Source organism: Ovis canadensis, chromosome 19 (genome assembly GCF_042477335.2).
Source record: "Ovis canadensis isolate MfBH-ARS-UI-01 breed Bighorn chromosome 19, ARS-UI_OviCan_v2, whole genome shotgun sequence".
In the NCBI taxonomy this organism is placed as follows: Eukaryota; Metazoa; Chordata; class Mammalia; order Artiodactyla; family Bovidae; genus Ovis; species Ovis canadensis.
Window position 1 is genome coordinate 26,939,770 of NC_091263.1, and position 27,561 is coordinate 26,967,330.

Here is a 27,561-nt window from a genome sequence, read left to right on the forward strand (position 1 = left end):
GTTTTTTGACCACAATGTATGTGGGATTCTAGCAACCCAATCAGGGATTGACTGCACTGGAAAGCAAAGTCTCAACCACTGGACCACCAGGGAAGTCCCTAAGGCCCTTTTAATAGATTGGAAAATCATGGCATGGAAAGCCCAAGTAACTCAGTTAGAGTCAGAACTAGTAAACAAGAGAGCCAGACTGTAGAACCAGACACTCTGACTGAGATCCTGTGTTTTTCTGTACTGTGCTGCCTTTCAAGGCATTTGCATCAGGACGAAGAAGAAGAGAAAGGCCTTCCAAGCAGGAAACACTATAGACAAAAAGGCACAGAGTTGGGACTGTGCTCTCCGTCCAACGGCCAATCATTTTTCCTCTAGCTCCTGGGGGAAAAAAAAAGAAATAAATCACATATGTGGTTTTTATATGCTTAGAAAATTTCTGGAATAACAGCCAAAAAATTTAACAGTGATTACCTCTTAGAAATGGAAACAGAGGAGAGGGCAGAAATGGGAAAATAGTTCTTACTTTTTATTTTATACTCTCCAAATGTTAGAAAATTTTGCCTCAATTAGACAATTCCATACTGTTTTGTAAAAAAAAAAAAAAAAAATGAACAAAAGACACTCTTCTCGTATTGTCCCCACAATTCCTCTAGGGAGTAGCTGCTAAGAGGACAAACAGACGAAGTCAGAGCCAGTCCCTGGGCTATCAGAGTGTGCTCGGAAGATATGCCTCGGCATCCTGCCCTCCACCCAGAGGGAGGTGTGGACCTACCCTCCTGCAGTAAGAGGGTCCATCCAACAGGCCCAGGATCCCAGGCTCCCCCCAACCCTCTTCTCTCTTTTCTGAGCTTCCCTGGCTCTCCACTCATCACCATGTGTTTGCAGAGACCCCCAAGAAAGCTGCAGACCCATGTTTTACCATTTTATTAAATTGAGGACTTTTAAAAATTGAGAAATTCCATATAAACATCAAGATTTCTTTCTTCTTTTGACCAAACCAGAAGATCTGGAAACTATAGGCCTGTTTTCTCACTGGGCTCCTTGAAGCTGAGTTGAGGCTGCTGTCCCTTTTGAAATGACACAAGCTGTTTGCCTCTGTCTTTGTTGTTGTTGTTCAGTTGCTAAGTCATGTCTGACTCTTTGCAATCCAATGAACTGCAGTGTGCCAAGCTTCCCTGTCCTTCACCATCTCCCAGAGTTTGCTCAAACTCATGTCCATTGAGTCAGTGATGCTATCTAACTATCTTATACTCTGCTGACCTGTTCTCCTCTTGTACCCAATGTTTCCCAGCATCAGGGTCTTTTCCAACGAGTCAGCTCTTCACATCAGGTGGCCAAAGTATTGGAGCTTCAGCTTCAGCATCAGTCCTTCCAGTGAATATTCAGGGTTTATTCCCTTTAGGATGGACTGGTTTGATTTCCTGGCTGTCCAAGGGACTCTCAAGAGTCTTCTCCAGCACCACAGTTCAAAAGCATCAATTCTTTGGCACTCAGCCTTCTTTATGGTCCAATTTTCACATCTGTACATGACTATGGGAAAAACCATAGCTTTGACTATATGGACGTTTATCTGCAAAGTGATATCTCTGCTTTTTAATATGCTATCTAGGTTTGTCATAGCTTACCTTCCAAGGAGCAAGCATCTTTTAATTTTATGGCTGAAGTCACCATCTGCAGTGATTTTGGAGCCCAAGAAAAAAAAAATCTGTTACAGCTTCCATTTATTCCCCATCTATTTGCCATGAAGTGATGGGACCGGATGCCATGATCTTAGCTTTTTGAATGTTGAATTTTAAGCCAGCTTTTTCATTATCCTCTTTCACCTTCATCAAGAGGCTCTTTAGTTCCTCTTCACTTTCTGCCATAAGGGTGGTGTCATCTGCATATGAGGTTGTTGATATTTCTCCTGACGATCTTGATTTCAGCTTGTGCTTCATCCAGCCCAGCATTTCACATGATGTACTCTGAACATAAGTTAAATAAGCAGGGTGACAATATACTCCTTGATGTACTCCTTTCCCAATTTTGACCAGTCCGTAGTTCCATGTCTATATCTGTTACTTTCTGTCCTGCATATAGGTTTCACAGGAGACAGGTAAGGTGGTCTGGTATTCCCATCTCTTTAAGAATTTTCTACAGTTTGTTGTGATCCACACTGTCAAAGGCTTTAGCATAGTCAATGAAGCAGAAGAGCTCTTTTGGAATTCCCTTGCTTTTTCCATGGGCTTACCTGGTAGCTCAGATGGTAAAGAATCCACCTGCAATGCAGGAGACCTGGGTTCACCTCCTGGGTTGGGAAGATAGCCTGGAGGACTACATGGCAACCCACTCCACAAGTGATGGCAATTTGATCTTTGGTTCCTTTTTACGACTCCCTATATTCTCCCATATAAGTCCACTGTCTTTTATATGCATCCATATAATTGCTTTCTTATAAATGACAAGCTCCCTCAGGTACATCCCCCGCTCGGTCCTGGTAAGCAGCCAGATTTGCAGTCTGTAGTTTAGATTGCCAAATAATTTCCAGTTATTTCACAGTTCTGTTCCCCCCAAGATCCTTTAGTGCAGGAACCAAGTCCAACACAGCCTTTTCATTTCAAACATCCTCTCACAGTGAAGATCTCATTTCCTTTGACAGCCTGATGAACTGATACATCATAGTTAACATACAGAATAAAGACCTGGATTGCAATCCATCCAAAACTGGCTGTAACCAAATCATTCATGTACCTCAATGCTCAATCCTCAAGAATGGGTTGTGCTTTTATGCCTGGAAACATGGATAGAAACACACTGCTCTCCCCTCAGCCTGTAGTTTTACTAAAAGTAACTGCTGGTTTCTCTTTTATATCTTTATAGACAACCTGTATTGCTCTGGCTGATCTTTCTTCCCTCCTTGACAATCAACTTCCGATCACATCACTCTCCTGCTTGTACTTACTGCATGAATGATACAATGAAAAAAAGGAATCCCTTTACCTTCTATTTGATAGAAGATAAAAGTGAAAAAATAGTGGGGAAAAAAGTGAAAAAAAAAATACCTTTCCTGTCATGCTAAAATTCTTTCACACCTTTAACCTAACTTAATCCTTAAAAAAACCATAAAAGAAGGATTTTCTGGTTTTAAAAACGGGCTTCCCCCTCCCTTAGAATTGACTCACTTTACAAAATTTTTTAATTTATCATTTTTTTAAAATGTGGCTATTGTGCTACAAAGGAAGGATGAGCAGCCAGTTGTATCAGCAGCTGAATTTCTCATAGACCCCAGAGAGCAGCTTCTGTGAGCCAGTCCAGCACTTCCATGATTCAAGTCTGGAGCAAGTAGATGTAGCTGTCATGGGGAAACCTCACTCCTCTTGGAGAAAGGAACAAGGCCAATGATCTGGACCCAGGTTTGCAATCTTCACTAACCAAAACGCAGCACACCTAGAATGTCTTCATGCCTAGGGACCCTATAAGCTCTTCAGTTCAGTTCACTCAGTCGTGTCCAACTCTTTGTAACCCCATGGACCGCAGCACGCCAGGCTTCTCTGTCCTACACCATCTCCCGGAGCTAACTCAAACTCATGTCCATTTAATTGGTGATGCCATCCAACCGTCTCATCCTCTGTCATCCCCTTCTCCCACCTTCAATCCTTCCCAGCATCAGGGTCTTTTCCAGTGAGTCAGCTCTTCACATCAGGTGGCCAAAGTATTGGAGTTTCAGTTTCAGCATCAGTCCTTCCAATGAACATTCAGGACTGATTTCCTTTAGGATGGACTGGTTGGATCTCTTGCTGTCCAAGAGACTCTCAGGAGTCTTCTCCAACACCACAGTTCAAAAGCATCAATTCTTCAGTGCTTAGCTTTCGCAATAGTCCAACTCTCACATCCATACATGACTATTGGAAAAACTATAGCTTTGACTAGATGGAGCTTTGTCCGCAAAGTAATGTCTCTGCTTTTTAATATGCTGTCTAGGTTGATCATAGCTTTTCTTCCAAAAATGGGCACAATAAAGGACAGAAATGATATGGACCTAACAGAAGCAGAAGATATTAAGAAGAGGTGGCAAGAATATACAGAAGAACTATATAAAAAGGATCTTCATGAGCCAGATAATCACGACAGTGTGACCACTTACCCAGAGCCAGGCATCCTGGAATGTGAAGTCAAGTGGGCCTTAGGAAACATCACTATGAACAAAGCCAGTGGAGGTGATGGAATTCCAGTTGAGCTATTTCAAATCCTAAAAGATAATGCTGTGAAACTGCTGCACTCAATATGCCAGCAAATTTGGAAAACTCAGCAGTGACTACAGGACTGGAAAAGGTCAGTTTTCATTCCAATCCCAAAGAAAGGCAATGCCAAAGAATGCTCAAACTACTGCACAATTGAACTCATCTCACACGCTAGCAAAGTAATGCTCAAAATTCTTCAAGCCAGGCTTCAATACATGAACTGTGAACTTCCAGATGTTCAAGCTGGTTTTAGAAAAGGCAGAGGAACCAGAGATCAAATTGCCAACATCCATTAGATCATTGAAAAAGCAAGAGAATTCCAGAAAAACATCTATTTCTGTTTTATTGACTATGCCAAAGCCTTTGATTGTGTGGATCACAACAGACTGTGAAAAATTCTTAAAGACATGGGAATACCAGACCACCTGACCTGCCTTCGAGAAATCTGAATGCAGGTCAAGAAGCAACAGTTAGAACTGAACATGGAACAACAGACTGTTTCCAAATTGGGAAAGGATTACGTCAAGGCTATGTATTATCACCGTGCTTATTTAACTTATATGCAGAGTACATCATGAGAAATGCTGGACTGGATGAAGCACAAGCTGGAATCAAGATTGCTGGGAGAAACATCAATAACCTCAGATACGAGCACAAAGCTCTTACAAAATACAATTAAGGAGTTTTTAGAAAAAAGTTTCTGAGGATAATTAGTCCTAGGGAGAGGTTACTTTAAGAGAATTCACTTAAATGGGAAGCAACATTTTAGAGCAATGAGTGTGTGTAGGGGTGTGTGAATTGGGGCTTTATCTCAAAAGGAACTAAAAATCATGATAGTAAATTTATTTTATTTTATATTTAATCACATTTTGATCATATCAGCAAAAATTAGACTAATTCTTAAAACACAAAAATGAATCAAGACTTGTTTGGGGCATGTTTTTCTGGAAAAATATTATATGACAGCAAAATATGACATCAATCATTTCTTACTTGACTTTCACAGAAAGGCTTTTTAAAAGAGAAATTTTGTAAAATAGTCAAGGGCTTCATCACTTTTTCCCAGGACCTCTCCAGATCCTCTGAACTTCCAATCATCTCCTACTGAAGCATTATCTTCATTGATTCACTCTTTTTCAGTTGTAACCAACACTCTGCCAGACTCTCATTTCTTGGAGGTTTTCCAGCAATTATTCAATCAGTCCTCCATCGTCACTTTCTTTGTCTTAGTGAAACCCTGCAAACCCTCTTTTGCAAGATTGGCAATTTTCACTTTGCAGCTGGTACGCACAGTAAACACGGTGACATTCTGACACTAACGCTGGGTGTGGGGTAGAGGCTATGTGAAGCCAGAAGGAGGTGTGAATGGGGACTAGCTTTTTAAAGATCGATTTGTTCGTGAACATTTCCTGTTGGGAGGACCTTTATTTCCCAACTTGTAATTATGGGTATTCCAATAGTAAGAACTCTGATAATGAAGTTCCCTTGCACTTAAAACACGCATTAACATTGCAGGTTCAGGTGAAAGGACTCCACTAGGAAAAGTGTGATGAGTCTACTACTGGTCAAGGTGGTCAACTGTAAACTGTGTGATGCTGGCTGAGGGAATGACTAAGGGCCCTCCAGGCTCTGGCTTCCAGACTCAGTGTGTTTAAACCCTAAAGGTGTGGTCAACAGCTAAAGCTAAAATAACTGAAAAGAAACACAAATATCTGCTTTGTGACTACTGCCACCTACTGAAATTAAGCTTCATTTCCAATTTTATCTCTATTACTATCATCAACACTACAATTGACCCTAGGGAGCAGCGCATTGCAGTCTATTACTTGGATAGGTTAGCTTAGCTCGAGATCTCTTCAAGAAAATTAGAGATACCAAGGGAACATTTCATGCAAAGATGGGCTTGATAAAGGACAGAAACGGTATGGACCTAACAGAAGCAGAAGATATTAAGAAGAGGTGGCAAGAATACACAGAAGAACTGTACAAAAAAGATCTTCACAGCCCAGATAATCCCCATGGTGTGATCACTCACCTAAAGCCAGACATCCTGGAATGTGAAGTCAAGTGGGCCTTAGAAAGCATCACTACAAACAAAGCTAGTGGAGGTGACGGAATTCCAGTTGAGCTATTTCAAATCCTGAAAGATGATGCTGTGAAAGTGCTACACTCAATATGCCAGCAAATTTTGAAAACTCAGCAGTGGCCACAGGACTGGAAAAGGTCAGTTTTCATTCCAATCCCAAAGAAAGGCAATGCCAAAGAACGCTCATGTTCAGTTCAGTTCAGTCGCTCAGTCGTGTCTGACTCTTTACGACCTCATGAATCACAGCACGCCAGGCCTCCCTGTCCATCACCAGCTTCCGGAGTTCAGACTCACATCCATCGAGTCAGTGATGCCATCCAGCCATCTCATCCTCTGTCGTCCCCTTCTTCTCCTGACCCCAATCCCTCCCAGCATCAGAGTCTTTTCCAATGAGTCAACTCTTCGCATGAGGTGGCCAAAGTACTGGAGTTTCAGCTTCAGCATCATTCCCTCCAAAGAAATCCCAGGGCTGATCTCCTTCCGAATGGACAGTTTGGATCTCCTTGCAGTCCAGGGGACTCTCAATAGTCTTCTCCAACACCACAGTTCAAAAAAAGAATGCTCAAACTACCGCACAATTGCACTCATCTTGCGCACTAGTAAAGTAATGCTCAAAATTCTCCAAGCCAGGCTTCAGCAATACGTGAACTGTGAACTTCCAGATGTTCAAGCTGGTCTTAGAAAAGGCAGAGGAACCAGAGATCAAATTGCCAACATCCACTGGATCATTGAAAAGGCAAGAGAGTTCCAGAAAAACATCTATTTCTGCTTTATTGACTATGCCAAAGCCTTTGACTATGTGGATCACAATAAACTGTGGAAAATTCTGAAAAAGATGGGAATGCCAGACCACCTGACCTGCCTCTTGAGAAACCTGTATGCAGGTCAGGAAGCAACAGTTAGAACTGGACATGGAACAACAGACTGGTTCCAAATAGGAAAAGGAGTATGTCAAGGCTGTATATTGTGACCCTGCTTATTTAACTTATATGCAGAGTACATCATGAGAAACCCTGGGCTGGAAGAAGCACAAGCTGGAATCAAGATTGCTGGGAGAAATATCAATAACCTCAGACATGCAGATGACACCACCCTTATGGCAGAAAGTGAAGAGAAACTAAAAAGCCTCTTGATGAAAGTGAAAGTGGAGAGTGAAAAAGTTGGCTTAAAGCTCAACATTCAGAAAACGAAGATCATCGCATCTGGTCCCATCACTTCATGGGAAATAGATGGGGAAATAGTGGAAACAGTGTCAGACTTTATTTTGGGGGGCTCCAAAATCACTGCAGATGGTGACTGCAGCCATGAAATTAAAAGACACTTACTACTTGGAAGGAAAGTTATGACCAACCTAGATAGCATATTGAAAAGCAGAGACATTACTTTGCCAACAAAGGTCCATCTAGTCAAGGCTATGGTTTTTCCAGTAGTCATGTATGGATGTGAGAGTTGGACTGTGAAGAAAGCTGAGTGCTGAAGAATTGATGCTTTTGAACTGTGGTGTTGGAGAAGACTCTTGAGAGTCCCATGGACTTCATGGAGATCCAACCAGTCCATTCTGAAGGAGATCAGCCCTGGGTGTTCTTTGGAAGGATTGATGCTAAAGCTGAAACTCCAGTACTTTGGCCACCTCATGTGAAGAGTTGACTCATTGGAAAAGACTGATGCTGGGAGGGATTGGGGTCAGGAGGCGAAGGGGACGACAGAGGATGAGATGGCTGGATGGCATCACTGACTTGATGGACGTGAGTCTGAGTGAACTCCGGGAGCTGGTGATGGACAGGGAGGCCTGGCGTGCTGCGATTCATGGGGTCGCAAAGAGTCGGACACGACTGAGCGACTGAAGTGAACTGAACTGAAAGAGATCTTCTTTAGATATAGGAGCTAAAGAGAAGTTCTGCAAGGTCTGGCAAGGTTTAAAATCCCTTCCTCCTATTGGGAGTGTGTTGGGAGATTCTGGATTTGCATCTGGTTTGGTCGGGACTGGGTGAAGTTTGGCTCTACGAGTCTTCCTGTCATGTGTAGTAATTGGGAAATTCATTCTTGGAATATGGTTTGTTCTTTCATGTCTGACTTTGCACATAGTCAGACACTGACTTTGCACAGTTCATTATACTGTTCTCCCTCGAGATCAAAACCCAACGTCCCTTCTAGAAAGGCTTTTTTAACCTCCCCAAAGCTTTTGTCCCTTTCCTCTGTGTTTCAGGTAAGTTTTACTCAGTTCTTTACAACACTTATCATGTGCAACTTAATTATTTAATAGCTCATTTCTTCCTCTAGACTAAAGCTTTTCAGGTATAACTGCCATTGTTTATCTTGTTAGTATGTGTTTCTTTAACTAGTATATTGAAGATACTCACTAAACATTTTTTAAGTGAATGAATAAATACTATGATCATGCCAAATGGCTCAAGGTTGCATCAGCCTCCAAAACTTGGGAGTTTTGTTTGTCTGTTTGCTTTTGTTGAAGTATAGTTGATTTACAATGTTGTGTTAATTTCTGCTGTACAGCAAAGTGATTCAGTTATACATATACATATTCTTTTTTTTAATTGGAGGATAACTCATTTACAATGCTGCACTGCCTTCTGCTGTACATCAGTATGAATCAGCTATAAGTTTACATATATCTCCTCCCTTGTGAGCCTCCCTCCCACCAATCTTTTTCATATTCTTTTCCATTATGATTTATTATAGGATATTGACTATACTTCCCTGTGCTATACAGCAGGACCCTGTTGTTTTGGTGGAACTCTTTTGACTCTTTGAACTCTAATCATGTAATTCTGTTAATAGAATTTAACATGTAAACAGCTAATTCTGTTAGAGGTAAAAGCTGAAAATAGAAAAAAGATAATACAGGTAGAAGTTTTAGTATTTTTTTTCCTGACCTCTAGTTTGAAAACCTTAACAATAAGCTCCTGCAGCAACAGCAGGACCTGTGCCCCTGGAGCCCAACACAGAGTCTGGGATATGAATGTAAAGTTTTAGGAAATGAATGAAGAGAAATAGATAAAAACAAGTTACCTTAAGATAAGGTCTTTCAAGTTATCTTACTATTTGGCCCCTATCATAGAGATAGGATCTAATTTGTTTAGGACTGACATGGAGCTAGACAAGTTATTTCCATATCTTTCATATCAATTTTTCTGTGGAAGAAAAGAATGAAATCTAGAAAACTGGCCTTGATTTGTTCATAACAGATAGTTTAATCTTACACATCAGAGACCACCATCACGGAAGAGAATCACAAGGGTAGAAATGCTGAGGAAGGGTACCCGTAGTTTGAAGAAAAACTACCGTTCATTTAAGAACCACTAACATTTATAGGAAGCAGTGAAAACAGAGTCAAGAGGGTGGTTTGTGGTTCTGGCTTGCCACTTACTCACCTAACCAAGTCATTTGGTCTCAATTTCCTGTTAAATGCAGAGGGCTGCTCTTGATGGTCACTAAGATTCAATTAGGTCTAAAAATTATTGTATGTTCTACCAGTATCCTAAATGGCAAAGTAGGTCAGACTGATCTAGACAAGGAAACATTTTTATCTTTAAAATAGAAATAAAAACATTTCGGAAAAGAAAATAATATTTGATTTGGGCTTTGAAATTTACCAATTAAGTACTATATAACTCTATTTTTGAGTAAAATCAGTGTACTGGATACAGTTCCTTTACATGAAAATACCATGGTGTTTTTATCAAGGCTCTTTGCCAATAGCTTCTCTATTTCATAAATTATATTTAAGACGCTGTTTTCTCTTTCTGATCTCTGCGTGGCGAGGAAAAAAGAAGGCATGCTTAAGTAATAAGTGATGATACTCATCTCTTACTTTTTCTCATGTTCATTTCTATGGTCTACCGCAATTATGTTTCTTTCCTGAGGATGGTTAAAAATGTACCTGCAGCAAGAGCCTGTAAATCCAAAGCAAATGCTTGATTAGCTGCAATTAGGGGCTTATAAAAATAAATACCAGGTGATAGTTTGCACTATTCATCAAAGAGCATTAATGGAGGAAAGGGATAGCATACTTTTTTCCCTTTTTAAAAATAACCAAATGAGGAAAAGTCATCTTAGAGAAAGCCCCCTTAAATAGACTGCATCATTAATAGTGTTCTAATCCTTTTCCTGGAGCTATAGCAAACAAGTGATCCAGAGACACATTTCAAAGTCTTGGCACCCACACAATCTTTCACCTACATAAAAGTCTGTATGTACCATAGCTGATCTAGGGAGGAGACACAGCCCCTGCCAGAGATGATGCCCAGAGCAGAGAGGAAGGAATTCCTCGGCTTCTTCCTTTCTTTTTTTCTCTAGACTCTTGGTAGTGCTGAAACCGACCAAAAGCTGACAAGAGTTTGGAAAATGTGGGCTCCAGGAGGCAATCCCAGCCAACCAGGGCACCACATGAACAAGCACAGAATCAGCATCGTCCCCACACCCACCCTTATGCTACTCAGCATTCATTCCCATCCTTTAACCCATTCTTAACTCTCTGAAATGACATCATGCTTGTACCTAACACAGAATGGTAGCATAAGTGCCTGACATTAGGCTTTTGACTGTTCAGGCATCCATTTCATAAGATAACTTAAACACGCATGTTCAGTTCAGTTCATTCGCTCAGTCATGTCCGACTCTTTGCGACCCCATGAATTGCAGCAGGCCAGGTTACCAGTTGTATAACACAGCTACTGGCAAATAAGGAATTAGGGTACCACCACCAACGCAGCTTCTTTCAGAAAGCCCTCAGTAACCTAGATAACTGACCACTTGAGCAACCCCACTTCTTCCCCTTGCCTGTATCCCAATTCCCACTTTTATGCTTTAAAGAGCAAATCCATGACAACACTGTAAATGGACTATCCTCCAATAAAAATTTTTAAAAGTACAAAAAAATTTAAAGGGGGGCACAGTTCGACAGAGGATGAGATGGTTGGATGGCATCACCAACTCAATGGTATAGGTCTGAATAAGCTCCAAGAATTGGTGATGGACAGGAAGCCTGGTATGTGCAGTGCATGGGGTCGCAAAGAGTCACACGTGACTGAGCGACTGAACTGAACTGACAGTTCCTGAGGCAAAGAACTGTGTTCCTCCTTTGCCTGGCAAAGAAATAAAGCTACTCTTTCCTTCTCCAAAAAAAAAAAAAAAAAAATGGTGAACACGTGAAACCCTAATAAAGGGATAATATTCACAAGTGGAAGTTGGAGTACTTTTTTTCTCGACCACCACTTTGAAAACCTTAACAATAAACTGCATTAATAGCTCAGTGCACTGGGCATTAATTCTTTTGAGGTATTCCTTTCCCTGGCTTCGGGTTATTTTCTCACATCTGATCAGTATTCCTGGCAATATTTGAGGAAAACCCTCTATAGGCTCCAGGTTTCTCTCTGAGTGCAATTCTCTCCTCTTGGGAAGCCTAGCCTAAGCACTCTTGCTATCTTATTCTCCTCCAGATTCTCAGCTCCTCCTCAACTCAAGGAGTCCCCAGGCTCTGCCTGGTTCACTTCTTATACCAACACCTGGAAATTCTCTCAAGGAAGGGGTCAATTCCTATTTCTCATCAGGGATCACTGTCCTCTGTTGCCTGATACTGAGTGTCTTAAAAACCACTGTTTAATGTTTTGTCTGTTTTTTACTTGTCCTAGACTCGAGGTTAAATCCATTTCCTGTTATTTCATCTTGACCTGAATTGGAAATCCTCTCTGTTGTCATTTGTCTTAATTTCTTATTTCCATTGCTTGAGCTTAATTTGTTCTTTTTCTAACCTTCTGAGTAGAGTGTTTAACTCATATAACATCACTCTGATTTATAATGATATTCTTTTCTATCACAGCTTTAGGCATAATTCATAAATTTTGCCATATAGAGTTTCTCTTATTATTGCTTTCATTCTCTCTGTTGAGAAAAATTTTAAATCCCCAAATGGTTGGGGTATTTATTGTTGGATCATTTACACCATTGTTATTATTAACATGTGGTTTTCCCACATTATGATTAAAGGCTGTGGGGAAGCATATCCCATGGTGGTTAGCAACTTGCATTCTTGAGTCAGAAGGCTGGAGTTTACATTCCTCTCTTTTTTCTGCCTATATGACCTCGGGCAGAGTATTTAACCTAAGGCTCAATTTCTTCATTTGCAAAATTGAGATAATGATAACACCTATCTCAGATGGTTGCCCTAAGCATTAAATTATAATAATTGAATCCACATGCCAATGCAGGAGATGCAAGAGATGTGGGTTCAATTCCTGGGCTGGGAAGATCTCTTGGAGAAGGAAATGGCAACCCACTCCAGTGTTCTTGCCTGGAGAATCCCAGGGATGGGGGAGCCTGGTGGGCTGCTGTCAATGGGGTCGTACAGAGTCAGACACGACTGAAGCGACTTAGCAGCAGCAGCAGCAGAGTATTTAATCTGAGGCTCAATTTCTTTATTTGTAAAATTGAAATAATGGTAACACCTATCTCAGATGGTTGCCCTGAGCATTAAATAATAATTGAATCCACCTGCCAATGCAGGAGATGCAAGAGATGTGGGTTCAATTCCTGGGTTGGGAAGATCTCTTGGAGAAGGAAATGGCAACCCACTCTAGTATTCCTGCCTGGAAAATTACGTGGACTGGCAGGCTACAGTCCATAGGGTCACAAAGAGTCAGACACAACTGAACAACAAAGCACACACACACAATTCAGGTAAAAACTTTAGCACATAGTAAACATTCAACAAATCTTAGTTAATTTCTATCTGGGGGAATTTATAGAAGGTCTTTTGTGGTCAGCTTTTAAAGTTTAAGTGGCACTGGCAAGAATTAAAAAATGATGTTCTCTGTACACATAAAATTCATTATGGCAGCACATGCTCTTGATCCCAACTCCCTAAGCCCTTGGTCCTCTCTGCAGCTGTAGGGGACAGTAAGCTGACAGTCCCTTCAAGGATCTATACATCTCTGCTTTTCTACTTGAAGGTACTCAGCAGGGTTTGGGACTTAAAAGCCCTCAGAGAATGTTCTCAACCAGTTAGGGATAGGTAAAATTGGATAAGTACCTTATCTTTGCTGTCCTGGAAGAATCCCCAGAGTAACGGAGCTTCAGTTACCCATGGGACAACTTACTCATTTACGAATCCTGGCTGGGGTTTTCCTCCTTCTTGTTTTACCATCTTTGCTCTTTTTCTTGTGTTCCTGAGATTACTTCCTAAATAAACCAACTACACTAAGACCTCACATAGAATCTACCTTCTGCTGGACATGGACTAATATAGATACATATGTATTAGACTATCCTATTAATTGTATTGCTCATGACCTCTAAGGAATGGTTCTCAAATCTCATTTCATATTATAATCAAGTGGAGAAAAAAAGGTTTCTAGGGACTGTCAAAAACATCCAGATTTAGTAAAGAGAGACTTTATTCAAAAGGATTACTGGGTTAAAGCTCAGGGAACTTGGGAGAGACTCTTAACCAAAGTTTGGCTAACAAGCATTTTGTTCTGATTGGTCAACAGGGACAAGCAGTTCAGTTAATCATTTATGAAGTCAAGAATGGGAACTTAGAGGCTAGTCTTGTCATAGGTAAACAAGAAGGATGCATCAGTCTTACCTAAGTTATATGGAAGAAAATGCTTCTTTGCAGTCTTTTCCAGAACACAAAAGAGGCTCCGTCACACAGAACACACGTGTGTGTACGTGTGTGTGTAGGTTTCTTTAACTATCCCTGTTTCCCATCAGTACATGGTCCAGGTAAAATTTAACATTGTCAGGATAAAGCCTGGACTTCAATACTTTCTAGAAGCTCCCTAGGTAATGTATGGATTTCAATGAGAGACTTGAAAGACACATCAACTAATCAAAATGCATGGACTTTATTCAAATCCTAATTCAAACAAAACTATTTGTAAAAATGACTTTTATAAAACAATTGGGAATTTTAATACTGAATCTTTGATGAAGTAATTACTGCTATTTTTAGGTAGTATAATGATATTGTACCTATGAATTTTTAATTTTTTTAAAAAGTGATATTGGCATTTTGGTTATTTTTTTTAAAGATCTCTTATATTTTAGAGATATTGCCTGTAGGAAGTGTTTATAGATCAAATGATACAGTTTCTGGGATTTGCTTCAGTATAATATAGAAGACATTACTTTGCCAACAAAGGTCTGTTTAGTCAAGGCTATGGTTTTTCCAGTGGTCATGTGTGGATGGGAGAGTTGGACTGTGAAAAAAGCTGAATGCTGAAGAATTGATGCTTTTGAACTGTGGTGTTGGAGAAGACTCTTGAGAGTCCCTTGGACTGCAAGGAGTTCCAACCAGTCCACCCTAAAAGAGATCAGCCCTGGGTGTTCTTTGGAAGGAATGATGCTAAAGCTGAAACTCCAGTACTTTGGCCACCTCATGCGAAGAGTTGACTCATTGGAAAAGACTCTGATGCTGGGAGGGATTGGGGGCAGGAGGAGAAGGGGACGACAGAGGATGAGATGGCTGGATGGCATCACCAACTCAATGGACGTGAGCTTGAGTGAACTCCGGGAGATGGTGATGGACAGGGAGGCCTGATGTGCTGTGATTCATGGGGTCGCAAAGACTCACACACGACTGAGCGACTGAACTGAACTAAACTGAATATAGAAGGGGAGAAAGAGGGTAGGGAAAGTTGGCCAGGAATTGGTAAATGTCAAAGTTGGGTGGTGGGTCACAAGAGTTCATTAGCAAAGGCTTTCCTAAGGAAGTTCCTCAGAGAAGGCAATGGCAACCCACTCCAGTACTCTTGCCTGGAAAATCCCATGGATGGAGGAGCCTGGTAGGCTGCAGTCCATGGGGTCGCGAAAAGTTGGACACAACTGAGCAACTTCACTTTCACTTTTCACTTTCAAGCATTGGAGAAGGAAATGGCAACCCACTCCAGCATTCTTGCCTGGAGAATCCCCGGGACGGGGGAGCCTGGTGGGCTGCCATCTATGGGGTTGCACAGAGTTGGACATGACTGAAGCAACTTAGCAGCAGCAGCAAGTAAGTTCCTTGGGCTTTCCAGGTGGTGCTAGTGATAAGGAATCCACCTGCCAATGCAAGAGATGCAGGTTGGATCCCTGGGTCAGGAAGAGCCCCTGGAGTAGGAAGTGGCAACCCTTCCTACTCCTGTATTCTTGCTTGGAAAATTCCATGGATATGGGAGCTCGGAGGGCTACCATCCATGGGGCTGCAAAGAGTCAGACATAACTGAGCAACTGAGTACATACACTGAAGGAAGCTCCCTAACTGACTTTAATAGGCAGCCCATGTTGAAAACTGCTATTATAAGCCTTACTTATTTTTCTGTCTACTCAACTGCCAAGACTGAAAGAGGTTTGTTAAGGGCTCTGTTCCCATGGCTATTGTATTTCTATCAGTTTCTCCTTGTATTTTATGCAATGCTTCATTTATATAATTCAGTGTTTTATTAGTTGTCTCAGTAAGGTTTATGAACCTTAGGAAAGGTTCCTTTTCCTTGGGAAAAAAATGCTCATGGCAAAAGTAAAGGAAAAAAACTCAAGCAGTATAAAAAGGTATATATAATAAAAACTAGATTTCTCTTTCATCTCAGATTCCCAACTTTCAGTCCCTCTCTAGAGTGTCAGACACAATTATTAGTCTCTTCTGTCTCTATCAAGGAATAGTCAATATATATGTGAACACACATATGTATACATGTACACATACTTGGACTTCCCTGGTGGCTCAGACAGTAAAGCATCTGTCTACAATGCGGGAGACCTGGGTTTGATCCCTGGGTTGGGAAGATCCCCTGAAGAAGGAAATGGCAATCCCCTCCAGGACTATTGCCTGGAAAATCCCATGGACAGAGGAGCCTAGTAGACTACAGTCCATGGGGTCGCAAAGAGTCAGACACGACTGAGTGACTTTTTTACCACCACTGAGTGACTATTTTACCACTCTGTAAATTACAGATAACTGATAACAAGGCAAAATAACTCCTGCCTATAGACAGGCAAGTCAATTCTGTCAGGTGCACGGACAACCCCCCTACACACACACCTGTTGAAAACCAGTTTATCCCTCATTTGCACATCCATTTCAACCTTCCTTTATTGCATATCAATCTTTGCTTCTTGACTTCTCCTTTGAACCAGTTATGACATCTGCCTAGCCCTCCTCTGTACAAAGTCTTTCCCTGTCCCTATTTCTTGTTTGCAGGAAAAATGCTTCAGTCTCCAAGCCTTCCCCAAGTTCCAAAAAGCTGGCTCAAGCAGTTAATGATTTGGAAAAGAGAGTCACAGGACTCCTGGTTCCTTCAAAGAAATATAGATAACAATCTGATCCATATCTCTGAGCTGTTCTGCAGAAACTAAGACCCTCACCCAGATGAGGATGGGGACTACATGCTGATCACAAGCACTAGAACTCAGACTGACTGGAACCAGAATACTGAGATTCCTGAAACATCATCCTGTTACCTTGCCACCAACCAGTCAAAAGAAGGTCCATGATCTAATCAGACATCTCACCACCCTCTCCCCTATCAGTGTCTTTTAAACCTCTTGCCTGGAAGTCATTGGGAAGTTCAGGTCTTTTGAGTGCAAGCAGCCCATTCACCTTGCTTGGCCGTTGCAATAAACCTTTCTCTGCTCTGAAAATCAACTTCTTGGTTTGTTTGACCTCAATATGTGCTAGATACATGAACTTAAGTTCAGACAAGAGTGCCTTCATTTTGAGGAAAATTTAATCTTCAGCATTTGTTAATTTTACGTCTGTATGAGAGTCATGGTTTTCCTCCCTTTTTTTTTTTTTTGAGAATTATCCTCTAACAGTGTTTCGCAAATAGGCTGAACATACAACTCTGGAATTTGAGGAAAACCCAACTATATTTTTGTCTCTCATTGTCCAGTGTGTGTAACTGTCTGGATGCATCAACTCATTTAACCTGTCCCAGTCATCTGCTTCAACAATATTCTTTTACTTGTATTTTTAAGTTAAATGTAATTACATTTGTAAGATGAATTTCTAGAAGAGAAACTGCAAAGTCACTCTCCAAAGAGATTAAACCAATTTACCCTCCCACAGAAGAGTATATAAAATGATGGGTTTTCCACATTCTCTAAACACAGTACATTATCAAACTTTTAGATCTTTTCCAGTCTGGTAGGTGAAAAATGTAATCTTAAATATGTATGTCCATCATTGTGAATGAGATTAAACACATTTTCATACAGTGTAAGCCGTTAATTTTCTTTTTCTGTAAGCCGCCTATCTATGCCCTTTGCTCATTTTTTTCATTGCATATTGATATTGTTCATATTAACTTGTAAGCTTGGTATTTTAAGGAAATTGGTCCTTTGTCATGTGTGTTGCATTGCGGTGCTGGGGTACTATGAAGAGATGGAGCAAAACAAGCATACTACAGATCAGTGGATTGAGAATATAGCTACATCTAGAAAGGCTGCAAATCTCGTATCTCCTCCAGCCCTCCAGAAATGACTGAGCTGTTACCTTCTCATTCACAACCGCTCAGCAATGAAGATCTAATTGAAGTGCAAGAAAAAAGGTGCACTGAAAAGTTACCATGGAAACTGCCCCTCCCACGGCATTTACCATTCAAAGGCTTCTGCAGGCATTCATGTACAACAAATTAGCAAAGAAAGATTTCCAGACTCACGACCCTAATTTTGAATGCAGTTTAAAGGTGTTTGGAGGCACAAAGAATACCTGTGGTTTCTATAGGGAGATTACCAGGAAATGAATTGTCTTGGGTTCAGCTTCTGTGGACTATAATTTGTTGAGACATTAGAGGGTACTTTGTTTTTGCTGCAATTTTCCCTCCTTCCCCCACCTTCTGCTGATGGTTGCCAGTTCATAGTGCTTGCTGATCTCAGGAGTGGTTTAATACCAGGCCTGAAGCTTAACAATTACCTCTTGTCTTGCCTTTAGTGAAAGCCCAAGCTCACTGAATAGGTTAAGCTGTGAATCCAGGTGGGAAATGGTGTGCAGAGGAAAAATCCACACTCTCTGTGGGGCAGAGAAGGCAATGAAAGCTGGAAGAGAGGTTGCCCAAGGAGTAAAGACCTGTGCATTCATGCTCAGGCACTTCAGTCACGCCTGACTCTTTGCAACCCTATGGACTGTAGCCCGCCAGGCTCCTCTCGTCCATGGGATTCTCCAGGCAAGAGTACTGGAGTGGGTTGCTGTGTCCCGCTCCAGGGAATCTTCCCAACCCAGGAATCAAACCATGTCTCCTGCATCTTCTGCATTGTGGGTGGCCTATTTACCACTGAGCCACCTGGGAAGCCCTAAAGACCTGTGACCAACGTTGAAAGTATCCTGGTTGGTGTGAGATTCTGGTCAATGATGGCTGGGTATCTTAGGTGGATAGGGCCCTGGGCACTGGGATTTCTAGCTATAACAAAAAAACCTATTTAGTCCCAATGCAGGAAAAGAACAGAGGCCTGGACACTTTCAAAGGACACTGGGCATTTCAGCTCTAACCATTGTGGCCTGAGGATTGTTGGTGCCTCCCCATATATGAATCCTGGTTATTTGTAAGTAACCTAATGCTGGATCAGGGAGGCAGGGGAGGCTTAACAAGGACTGAGGTTGATTTTTTTTCTGTCATTTTGGCCATCTGGGACCTCAGAACTACAAATAATTTCAATAATTAATTTGATACACTTATATATCAGAATTTTGGAGTAAGATTCACATCCACTGTACTTTTTTGGACTAGGATTTTAAGAAGCCTTAGGCAGTTTAGTTCCTGTACAAAAATCCCACCACAAAAAAAGCATACTTGTGATGTAGTTTTAATTTTTTTGTTCACTTAAGAAATACATATAACTGCATAAATTTTGCTTTATTTCCTTTTATTCTTTTTTTTAAATTTCCTTTTATTCTAACAATCAATTATTTTTTTTATGGGCGTGAACAGGCTTTCTGAAAATGTACTTTATGACATTTTATCAGTAGGAAATGTGTTATCATGGATTTTAAGGTCTGACTTGTCACATTAAAGCCAGTGAGATTTAAAATCAGGGATGGCCTGGATGGTTCTCTGCTGCCCTCCAGTGGGAAAGCCAGACGAGGTCAAACATTTTTGGAAAGAAGAGACTGGTTTCTATTTCTAATATTGGCATGTAAAAATATAGACAGAAAAAAGAAGAAGAAAACTAAAAGATACTTTTTTCCTAGTGTGTTTAGAAATAAGTTAATGTTGAATAATGAGCTACTTTAGTACCATGGCTTCTAAGACTAATTAAAACAGGATTTGCTGACAATCTACAATCTAAACCTACAACTTTTGACATAAACCTACAACTTCTGACATAACTACTGAAAACATTCTGAGTCTCTATGTTTACTTATATAATATTGTTTCACTTATGGATATTTGTTTAATTATGACCTTGTAGTCTATCATGACACCCCATTTCTTTAGGAAAGCATTCTTTTAAAGAATCATTTAACAATTATAAGGAAATAATGAAACTTCTCACTTTCTCCATGAATCTGGTTGATATAATGACAGGCTTACATTAAAAAGTTTATTAGGAACTTCTGCATTAACTGCATGAGGGTTGAAGTTCTAGTCTTTTTAAAATTCATCTTTAAAATATCCACATTAATGCAATAAGCACTAGCAGACAATATTAGCTGCAAACCAAGGCACTCATGATTGTGTATCTCATGATTGTGTATCTTTAAACAAGTTTTCAAAACACATTAATTCCTCTAAAACAATTAAAACAAAAAACAAGAAAACATTCATGTTTGTCTCCTGATGACGGTAAGAAGTCTAGGGTATGGTTTAAAGACATACCTGGTCACCTTCACTTCCTTCAGTAAATGGATTATGGAGCCAGAAAACAGGCATTTAAGCATGTGGACAAATATGTAAAAAAGGCCTTATCATTTCATGAATCTTTTTCCAGGCTGTTGAAAATAAGAAAGTAGATAAGAACAAAAGATTATAGTTCAAGCTTGTTTGAAAATTTTAAAAAGTGATAGAGCCTACATTACATAAATATCTATCCTAGGAAATTACAGCACTTTGGTAATGTTATTATAACACTTTGGCATAGTTTCCTGAGCAAGGTGATGATTAAACATAATACCTAAAGTATACTGAATATTTCCTACCTACCAGGTACTCTGTAAAGATTATTTCATAAGAACTATATGAAATAGTACTGTTGTTATTCCACTTAACAGATTTTTTAAAAACTGAAGATGTAAGAAGTTAATTAACTTGCTCAAGTAACGACAGAGGGAAGGGTCACCCTCCAGAGCAAGATTTAACAACTGTGGTTTATTTGGAAATAGAAGCCTTCTAGAACTCTTTTACTCTTTTTTAATGGATTGTATTTTAATTTAATACACAGGTAGACTTTTTTTCAGGATGTTAAAGTTTTCATGTTGTCTGGGAGTTTAAACAGAGGTCTCAAAATCTAAGAACAGTAATAGTAGGTGTCAAGGCTTCTTACATTTTTTATAAAGGTGCCAATCTCCCTATGTATAAAATTCTGAGATTGATAAGGGAATTCTGCCATGATAAGCCTCCTGAGAGTTATACAAGAGAAGACAAGGAATTAAATGGAGAGTGATAAAGCTCATGGTGAATATATCTTTGTAAAGTTGTGAAAGTTCTGTGACACTTCCCCTCCTCATGGAGAAAGGAGAGTAACTAGTTATCTATTGCTGTGTAACAAATTATCCCACAACAACAAATATTTATTATCTCACAGAGTTTCTGTAGCGGGAAGAACTTGGGCGTTTAGCTGAATAGTGCTGGCTCAGAAATTCTCATCAAGTTGCAGTCAAGATGTCATCTGATTAATCAAGCTGAGTTCCCAGGCACACACTCTTGCTACAAGATGTCTAGAAAAAACTGAGTAACTGTCTTTCTCACTTTCTGTAAGCAGTGCTCACTACCACCAAGACACACAGTGGGGAATTCCTCAGACACAGAACGAAAACTCAAATGATGGACAGCAGAAAATAAAGCCACAAAACTATCAAATGTAAAGTCATCACTTTGGCTGCCCTACACCAAATAACCATTGCTTTCAATGATTATACTTCAAAAAAGGTTGCTATTTAAAATATTGCAACTATTCTTTACACAGTCAAGGATGCACTCACTCTGTCACTCTTCAAAAGAGTCAACCCAATGTTTCATCAGTTACGACATCCACTTCTAAGTCTAGAACCTCTAGTTGCTATCTATTCCTCTACATTTTACTAAATAATGAAGTTTACCAACGATATCACACCTCATATATAATAATGAAGTAAAGGGTAAAGAAAGAAAAGTTAAAACACATAACAGTATACATCAAGGACTTCTCCTGTAGTCCAAAGGTTAAGACTCTACCTTCCAATGCAGGGAACACAGATTCCATCCCTGATCAGGGGACTAACATCCTACCTGCAGCAGAATCCAGCCAAAAATAAATTTTATTAAAAATGTATACATCATACACCAAGAAAGGAAATGAAAGATAACTGCTCTTGTTTCTTCCCCTGACTATGAGAACTTCATTTTTCTTTATGACTTTCTTTTTCCACCAGCCATTCTACTTTTCCTTTACCTTCAACCAATACGTTGATTTCTAAAAGATCTGAGTCTTTGATGGACCTATCTGTTTTATACCAGCAAACCTATTTTTGCTTCATGATCAAGATTAATTACTGCCACCAAAATCCTAAACTTGTTCTTCTCCTTCTCTTGCCTATTCAGTGACACAAGACATGCAAAATGATTAGGTGGCTGTCCCAGCTCCAAATCAATGGAACCATTGTTCAGTCTTGTTGGAAAAAGTCCTTTCTTTGGTTAAAACAAACAAACAAACAAAAAACCCTAAACCAGCTTATACCCTCAGAGAATGGCAGTTAAAAAAAAATTGTAATTGGGGTCCATTAGGTGTAACATCTCTTTGTTCTTAAACCCACTAATTTTGCCTTTGGAAATGTAGTGGTTTTAAAACATATCCACAGATTCCTTGACATTTCTTCCATTTAAAAAAGGAGTTTCCAAGAAGCGCAAATCAGTGCTCATGACACCCTAGAGGAGTAGGATGGCGTAGGAGGTGGGAGAAAGGTTCAGGAGAGAGGGGACATATTTATACCTATGGCTGATCCATGCTGAGGTGTGGCAGAAACAAACATAATATTGTAGAACAATTATCCTTCAATTTAAAATAAATGAATTAAATTAAAAAAATTTTTTTAGATATAAACAGCCTTAGCAACTAAGTTCTATGAACCAAATGTGGTTTGAAGTCACTATAGTGGAATCAGGACTTCCACTGTTAGTTTAGAAAAGGCATTACAGTTCCTACCTGGATTTCTCTCTCTTGGGATGCTTGCCCTTGGAATCCAGCTACTATGTTGTGAGAAACCAAACAGCACTATGGAAAGGCCATGAGTAGGTGTTCTGGCCACAGATTCAGCATCAGTCACCAGACATGGAGTGAGCCTTTAGATGATTCCAGCTCCCAACTTACTGCTGCCCCAACTGGCATCAAGTAGAGAATGGAACACAGATAAGCTGTCTCCACTGAGCTCAACAAAAGTTACAAATCACAAATCTGTAAGCAAAGTAAATTTGAAGATGTTTTAAACAACTAAGTTTTAGGGTAGTTATACAGAAATAGATAACAAGAACAAGAAAAAAAGAGTACACATTGGACACTAGTTCAAAGCATAAACTTCATCCTATAACACAGCATCAGAAAGGGTTGCTTCCCAGAAAGCACCATAACTAGGTCTTCAGTAAGACAAGCCTATTTAAACTTAAGGTATTTCAGAAAGGACAAACAAGTATCGCTTCCTCAGTGGTGGGGAGGGCCAATGAAATCCACTTGCCTCCAAGTGGTTGACTGGTCTTCCTGGAGCATGAGGTCTATCACCACCTCAGGACTGGTCTCTGCTGCTAGCAAACTGAACACTCAGCAGTGGCTGGGTGATCCCATGCATAGCTCTAACCTTGTCATCACTGCCATTTCATTCATGAGTAGCACTGAACAACCACTGAGCCTGGAAAAGGCGGCTAAGTTTCATCTACAAAGTGGTTCATTTCATCCAGATGATTCTTAACATTCACTCTGTAAAGTCCATCACCATATTCCTTCCCAAGTCTTCCTTGTTATCAGTTCTCCAATCATGCTCTTTTCATGTCCTTGACCAACTAACTGGCGAAATAATTAGCCTTGTACAATGACTTATTACCTAAGACTTAGAGTGAGTGTCAGAATTCCCTCAGGTCAAATCTTCAGTCAGAAAGGTCTAACTGTCCCAGAATAAGAGATGCTTTACACCAGATACTAGTGTGAGGCCCAGTTGCTTCAGGATTTAGAACTTTATTGTCACTGTAAACAATTTTAAATAGTGTATTTCTTTGCCTTCTTATGACAATTTCTCTCTTGTTTTTCAGCCTCCTGGTTTGCAGAATCTTAGTTCCCCACCAGGGATCAAACCTTGGCCTCAGCAGTGAAAGCCCCGAGTCCCAACCACTGGACCAGATTGAGGCCTACCTGCCCCAAGGCCTGCACCACAGAAGCAGAGCCCAGAGCCAAGGTCACCGCAGAAGCTGACCGAGCCCTTTGTAACTACTGCCAAAAGCTCCTGATAATCACTAACAAGCTTCCTGACTCCCGATTAGGCAAAGATGCCCATTTGAGTAAATATCCTATAGCGCCCCAACCAACCACCTAATAACTCCAACCATCCAGCAGGACTTTTGTCTTGAGAGTATAAAAATTGGCTATTAACCCACAAAAACTGCCAGCATTCCCTGGTCTGTCAGGAGGTCAGCCCCTCTGCACTCACAGTCCCTATGTTGTCTCTGTTCTTTGTTCTTAACAAATTCACTCTCTTCCTGAAATACTCTATGTCTGGAAATTCTTTTCCAACCATTGCTCAGACTGCCTCAACAGACCACCAGGGAATTCCCTCTCTCTTATTTAATCAGGTACTTGGAGCCTCCTGAAGATGGGACGACCCTCTTTGCCAAACCTTCTACTTCACCTCCTTTCAGGGCAGTTTATAATTCTCCGTCCTTTTAGGTACTTCATGGTAAATATACCGGATCCCCTAGCTGCCAACAAACGTTTGAAACGGGTAGGTGCTACTACTACTAAGTCACTTCAGTCGTGTCCAACTTTGAGCGACCCCATAGACGGCAGCCCACCAGGCTCCCGCGTCCCTGGGATTCTCCAGGCAAGGACACTGGCTGCTGCTGCTGCTAAGTCGCTTCGGTCGTGTCCGACTGTGTGCGACCCCATAGACGGCAGCCCACCAGGCTCCCCCGTCCCTGGGATTCTCCAGGCAAGAACACTGCGGTGGGGTGCCATTTCCTTCTCCAATGCACGAAAGTGAAAAGTGAAAGTGAAGTCGCTCAGTCGTGTCCGACCCTCAGCGACCCCATGGACTGCAGCGTTCCAGGCTCCTCCGTCCCTGGGATTTTCCAGGCAAGAGTACTGGAGTGGGGTGCCCTTGCCTCCTCCGTGAAAGGGGTAGAGGTGCCATCAAAGTCCCCATTTCCAGCATTAATTCTGTCAGCATTTTTCTTCTACTTGGGCCTGAGGAGGCACTAGAGAACAGTGCAAGCCGGGGTGCAGGCCCACAGAGAGCCAGTTTCGGATAGCTTCCTCAGCTCACAAAATGACTCTCTCTCCGGCAGCATTATATGCACGCAACAGTTTTTAAGTGTTTCTCTCATACCACAGGACCGCCACTGGGACACCAGCCTCAGCTACAAGCAGCCCTTGAGGTGAACACCACCAGCCAGGCCTCGACCGGACGGGAAGAGGCGGGACATCCGCCCGGTACTTGCCACTTCCGGAAGTGACGTAGGACTGTCAACATGCAAGATGGCGGCCCATCACCGGCAGAACACGGCAGGGCGGAGGAAAGTGCAGGTAGGAAAGGCTAGCTCGTTGACCTCCCGGGCGTGGCTGGCAGCCCCGGTCCCACATCCAGCAAGCAGATATCTCGGGCCGCGGTCGGCCAGGGTAGCGGCTTGGGGCAAGCAGGACGAGGCGCGGCTGGCGGCGAGGGGTGGGGCCGCGGCGCTAACGGCTTGAAGAAGGGGCGGGGGGCGGCCGGCTGGACCCGCGAAGGCCCAGTACCGGGATCCTGGGACGCGCAGTTGGGAGCTCGGTGTTGTAGGTCATCCGCTGTCTCTTAGGCTAGTGCTTGCGGTGTCGGGCTGGGCTTGTTCCCCGCCCACCTGCTTCCCCCTTCCCTCGTCTGTCTCCCAAGCCCTGTGCCCAGCGGCGTCGGAGCGGAGGCCTTGGGACTGTTGCCCGCCGGACGGGCAGCTGAGTGAGTGGGCCCGTGCGGGGGCGTGGCGTGGCTGCTGAGCCCTGCAGGGTTTTTGAGGAGGTTCTGCACTTGGGAACCCCCAGCCGCCTTTTATGCGCGAGCCTTCTCCCCCGCGAGGTGGAAACGATGTGGGAGTGTGCCGGTGTTTGTGGGAGAATTGTAATTTTCATTGTTTTGGAATTTAATATTTTCACCGTTTCTTCATCTTTAGTGTGCATTGCATCCTTGAATTTTTCTCTCTCTCTAATGTATAATATTATTCAGAAGCAAAGAGTTACCTAAGCCTCCCGTGTGTGCTTTATGCCTTCATGAGTACAGTTTCGTTTTGGGTACGTTTGAGTTATTGCTACCTATTGTTTTCGACGACCTGAGGAGTAAAAGCCTTATTACAGGTGTTTACCTGCAGTTCAGTTCAGCTCAGTCGTGTCCGACTCTTTGCGACCCCCTGAACCGCAGCATGCCAGGCCTCCCTGTCCATCACCAACTCCCGGAGTCCACCCAGACTCATGTCCATTGAGTCGGTGATGCCATCCAACCATCTCATCCTCTGTCGTCCCCTTCTCCTTCTGCCCTCAATCTTTCCCAGCTTCAGGGTCTTTTCAAATGAGTCAGCTCTTTGCATCAGGTGGCCAAAGTACTGGAGTTGCAGATTCAAAATCAGTATTACTGATTACCTGCAGTATGTTGTTTGTAATGGGGATAGTACGGTGCACTTACTCGTTAAACATTTACTGAGCCTTAGTTTGGACCCCAAAATGTGTAAAGAATTGAAAGAGTGCAGGAATAAGTAGCACCCAAGCTTTCTTTATAAAACGCAGCCGTGTATGTAGTGCTACATATAAGTCAGTGAATATTTGGTAATCTGGACAAGGGATTCCTTCATTGAGGTAAGCCCAGGAAATGGCTGTTGGCCATAAAATCTTCTGACTAGTTCACTTCTTTCTTTTATTGATCTCATTGATCAAGTACAGTGTCCTCAGCACTCATTAGATGTTTGTTGAATTGAGTGACATTAACAAGAATCTAAAATAGCATACCCTGTAAGGTGATTTTTAAGTGCATAAGGCAGGTGGTGAGAATGTATGCTCCTGACTAAAACGTGAGCTTAATTGTAACTTAATTGTTTTCTGGTGTTTAGAAAACTTTCCTTACTGCCCTAAGGTAGGGCAGTGCTGCCCTACATTCCTTAGGGTAGTAAGGAGAGTTAATCAAGTGTCTTAGTTTCTTGGATTTAGACTTAAAAGGTAATATAAAAGTACAGGATGGGGAAAGTATAAGTTAGCTGCGGCATGTGTGGTAAAACTGAATGTTTTAATAAGCTGAATATGAGCCATGGTATGCAGAATGAGGGAGAATGATAAATTCACTCTTCACCGATCAGAGTGCAAAACTGGAACTTGGGAATCAGTACTTAGCGCTTTGTTCTTAATAGGTATAGCAGTCAGATTGGTGAAGTGACTTGAAACTGATTCCTAGGAAGAGCATTCAAAAGAACTTTCTACTATCAGTTGGCTGCCGAGAAAATTCAGTGAGTCTTGTTTGAGTCTTTCAGAATTTGTCCCTAAGGTATAGAACCAATATGAGAAGGCGCAGAGAAGGATTTTTATATAAATACAAGGGTGAGCTTTCGATCATGAAAGTGTTTTTTAAACCAGTGCATGTTCGTTGCAAAACAAAACAAAAGCCACAAACAGTACAAAAGTATAAATGATTATTGTGCTCCACTCTTCACAGAAAACTGTTTTGGAGAGTGTGAGATATAATCTAGGCCCAGGGTTTTTCACTCTGAGTGCTATTGACCTCCTGGGCCAGATAATTCTTGATTGTGGGAGGGCTGTTGTTTTGCATCATCCTGCCTTCCCACTAGACACCGGCACCTTCCCAGCTGTGACAACCAAAACTGACTCTAGTCATTTTCAGATGTCCTCTGGAGGACAGAGTTGTTGGTTGAA

At 41.5% G+C, this 27,561-nt stretch overlaps 1 protein-coding gene and 1 long non-coding RNA gene across 4 annotated transcripts in view; one reads left to right on the plus strand and one right to left on the minus strand.

The window, feature by feature from the left end:
• Positions 1–69: 69 nt before the first annotated feature.
• LOC138424653 (uncharacterized) lies at positions 70–25,094 on the minus strand. Of its 3 annotated transcripts, none has more exons than XR_011250923.1 (5): positions 25,007–25,094; positions 22,624–22,872; positions 20,103–20,215; positions 4,115–4,219; positions 70–369 (listed from the first exon to the last, which is right to left on the minus strand). It is a non-coding gene; the product is annotated as an uncharacterized lncRNA (long non-coding RNA). The 3 variants fall into 3 exon arrangements; XR_011250924.1 differs by having other exon boundaries at positions 24,311–25,089; XR_011250922.1 differs by having other exon boundaries at positions 23,150–25,078.
• Positions 25,095–25,122: 28 nt separating this feature from the next.
• WDR48 (WD repeat domain 48) overlaps positions 25,123–27,561 on the plus strand; it is a 47,577-nt gene continuing 45,138 nt past the window's right edge. The window contains exon 1 of the mRNA XM_069561907.1: positions 25,123–25,203. Coding sequence (XP_069418008.1) covers positions 25,156–25,203 — 48 coding nt within the window. The 5' untranslated portion in view covers positions 25,123–25,155. The remainder of the gene's footprint in view (positions 25,204–27,561) is intronic.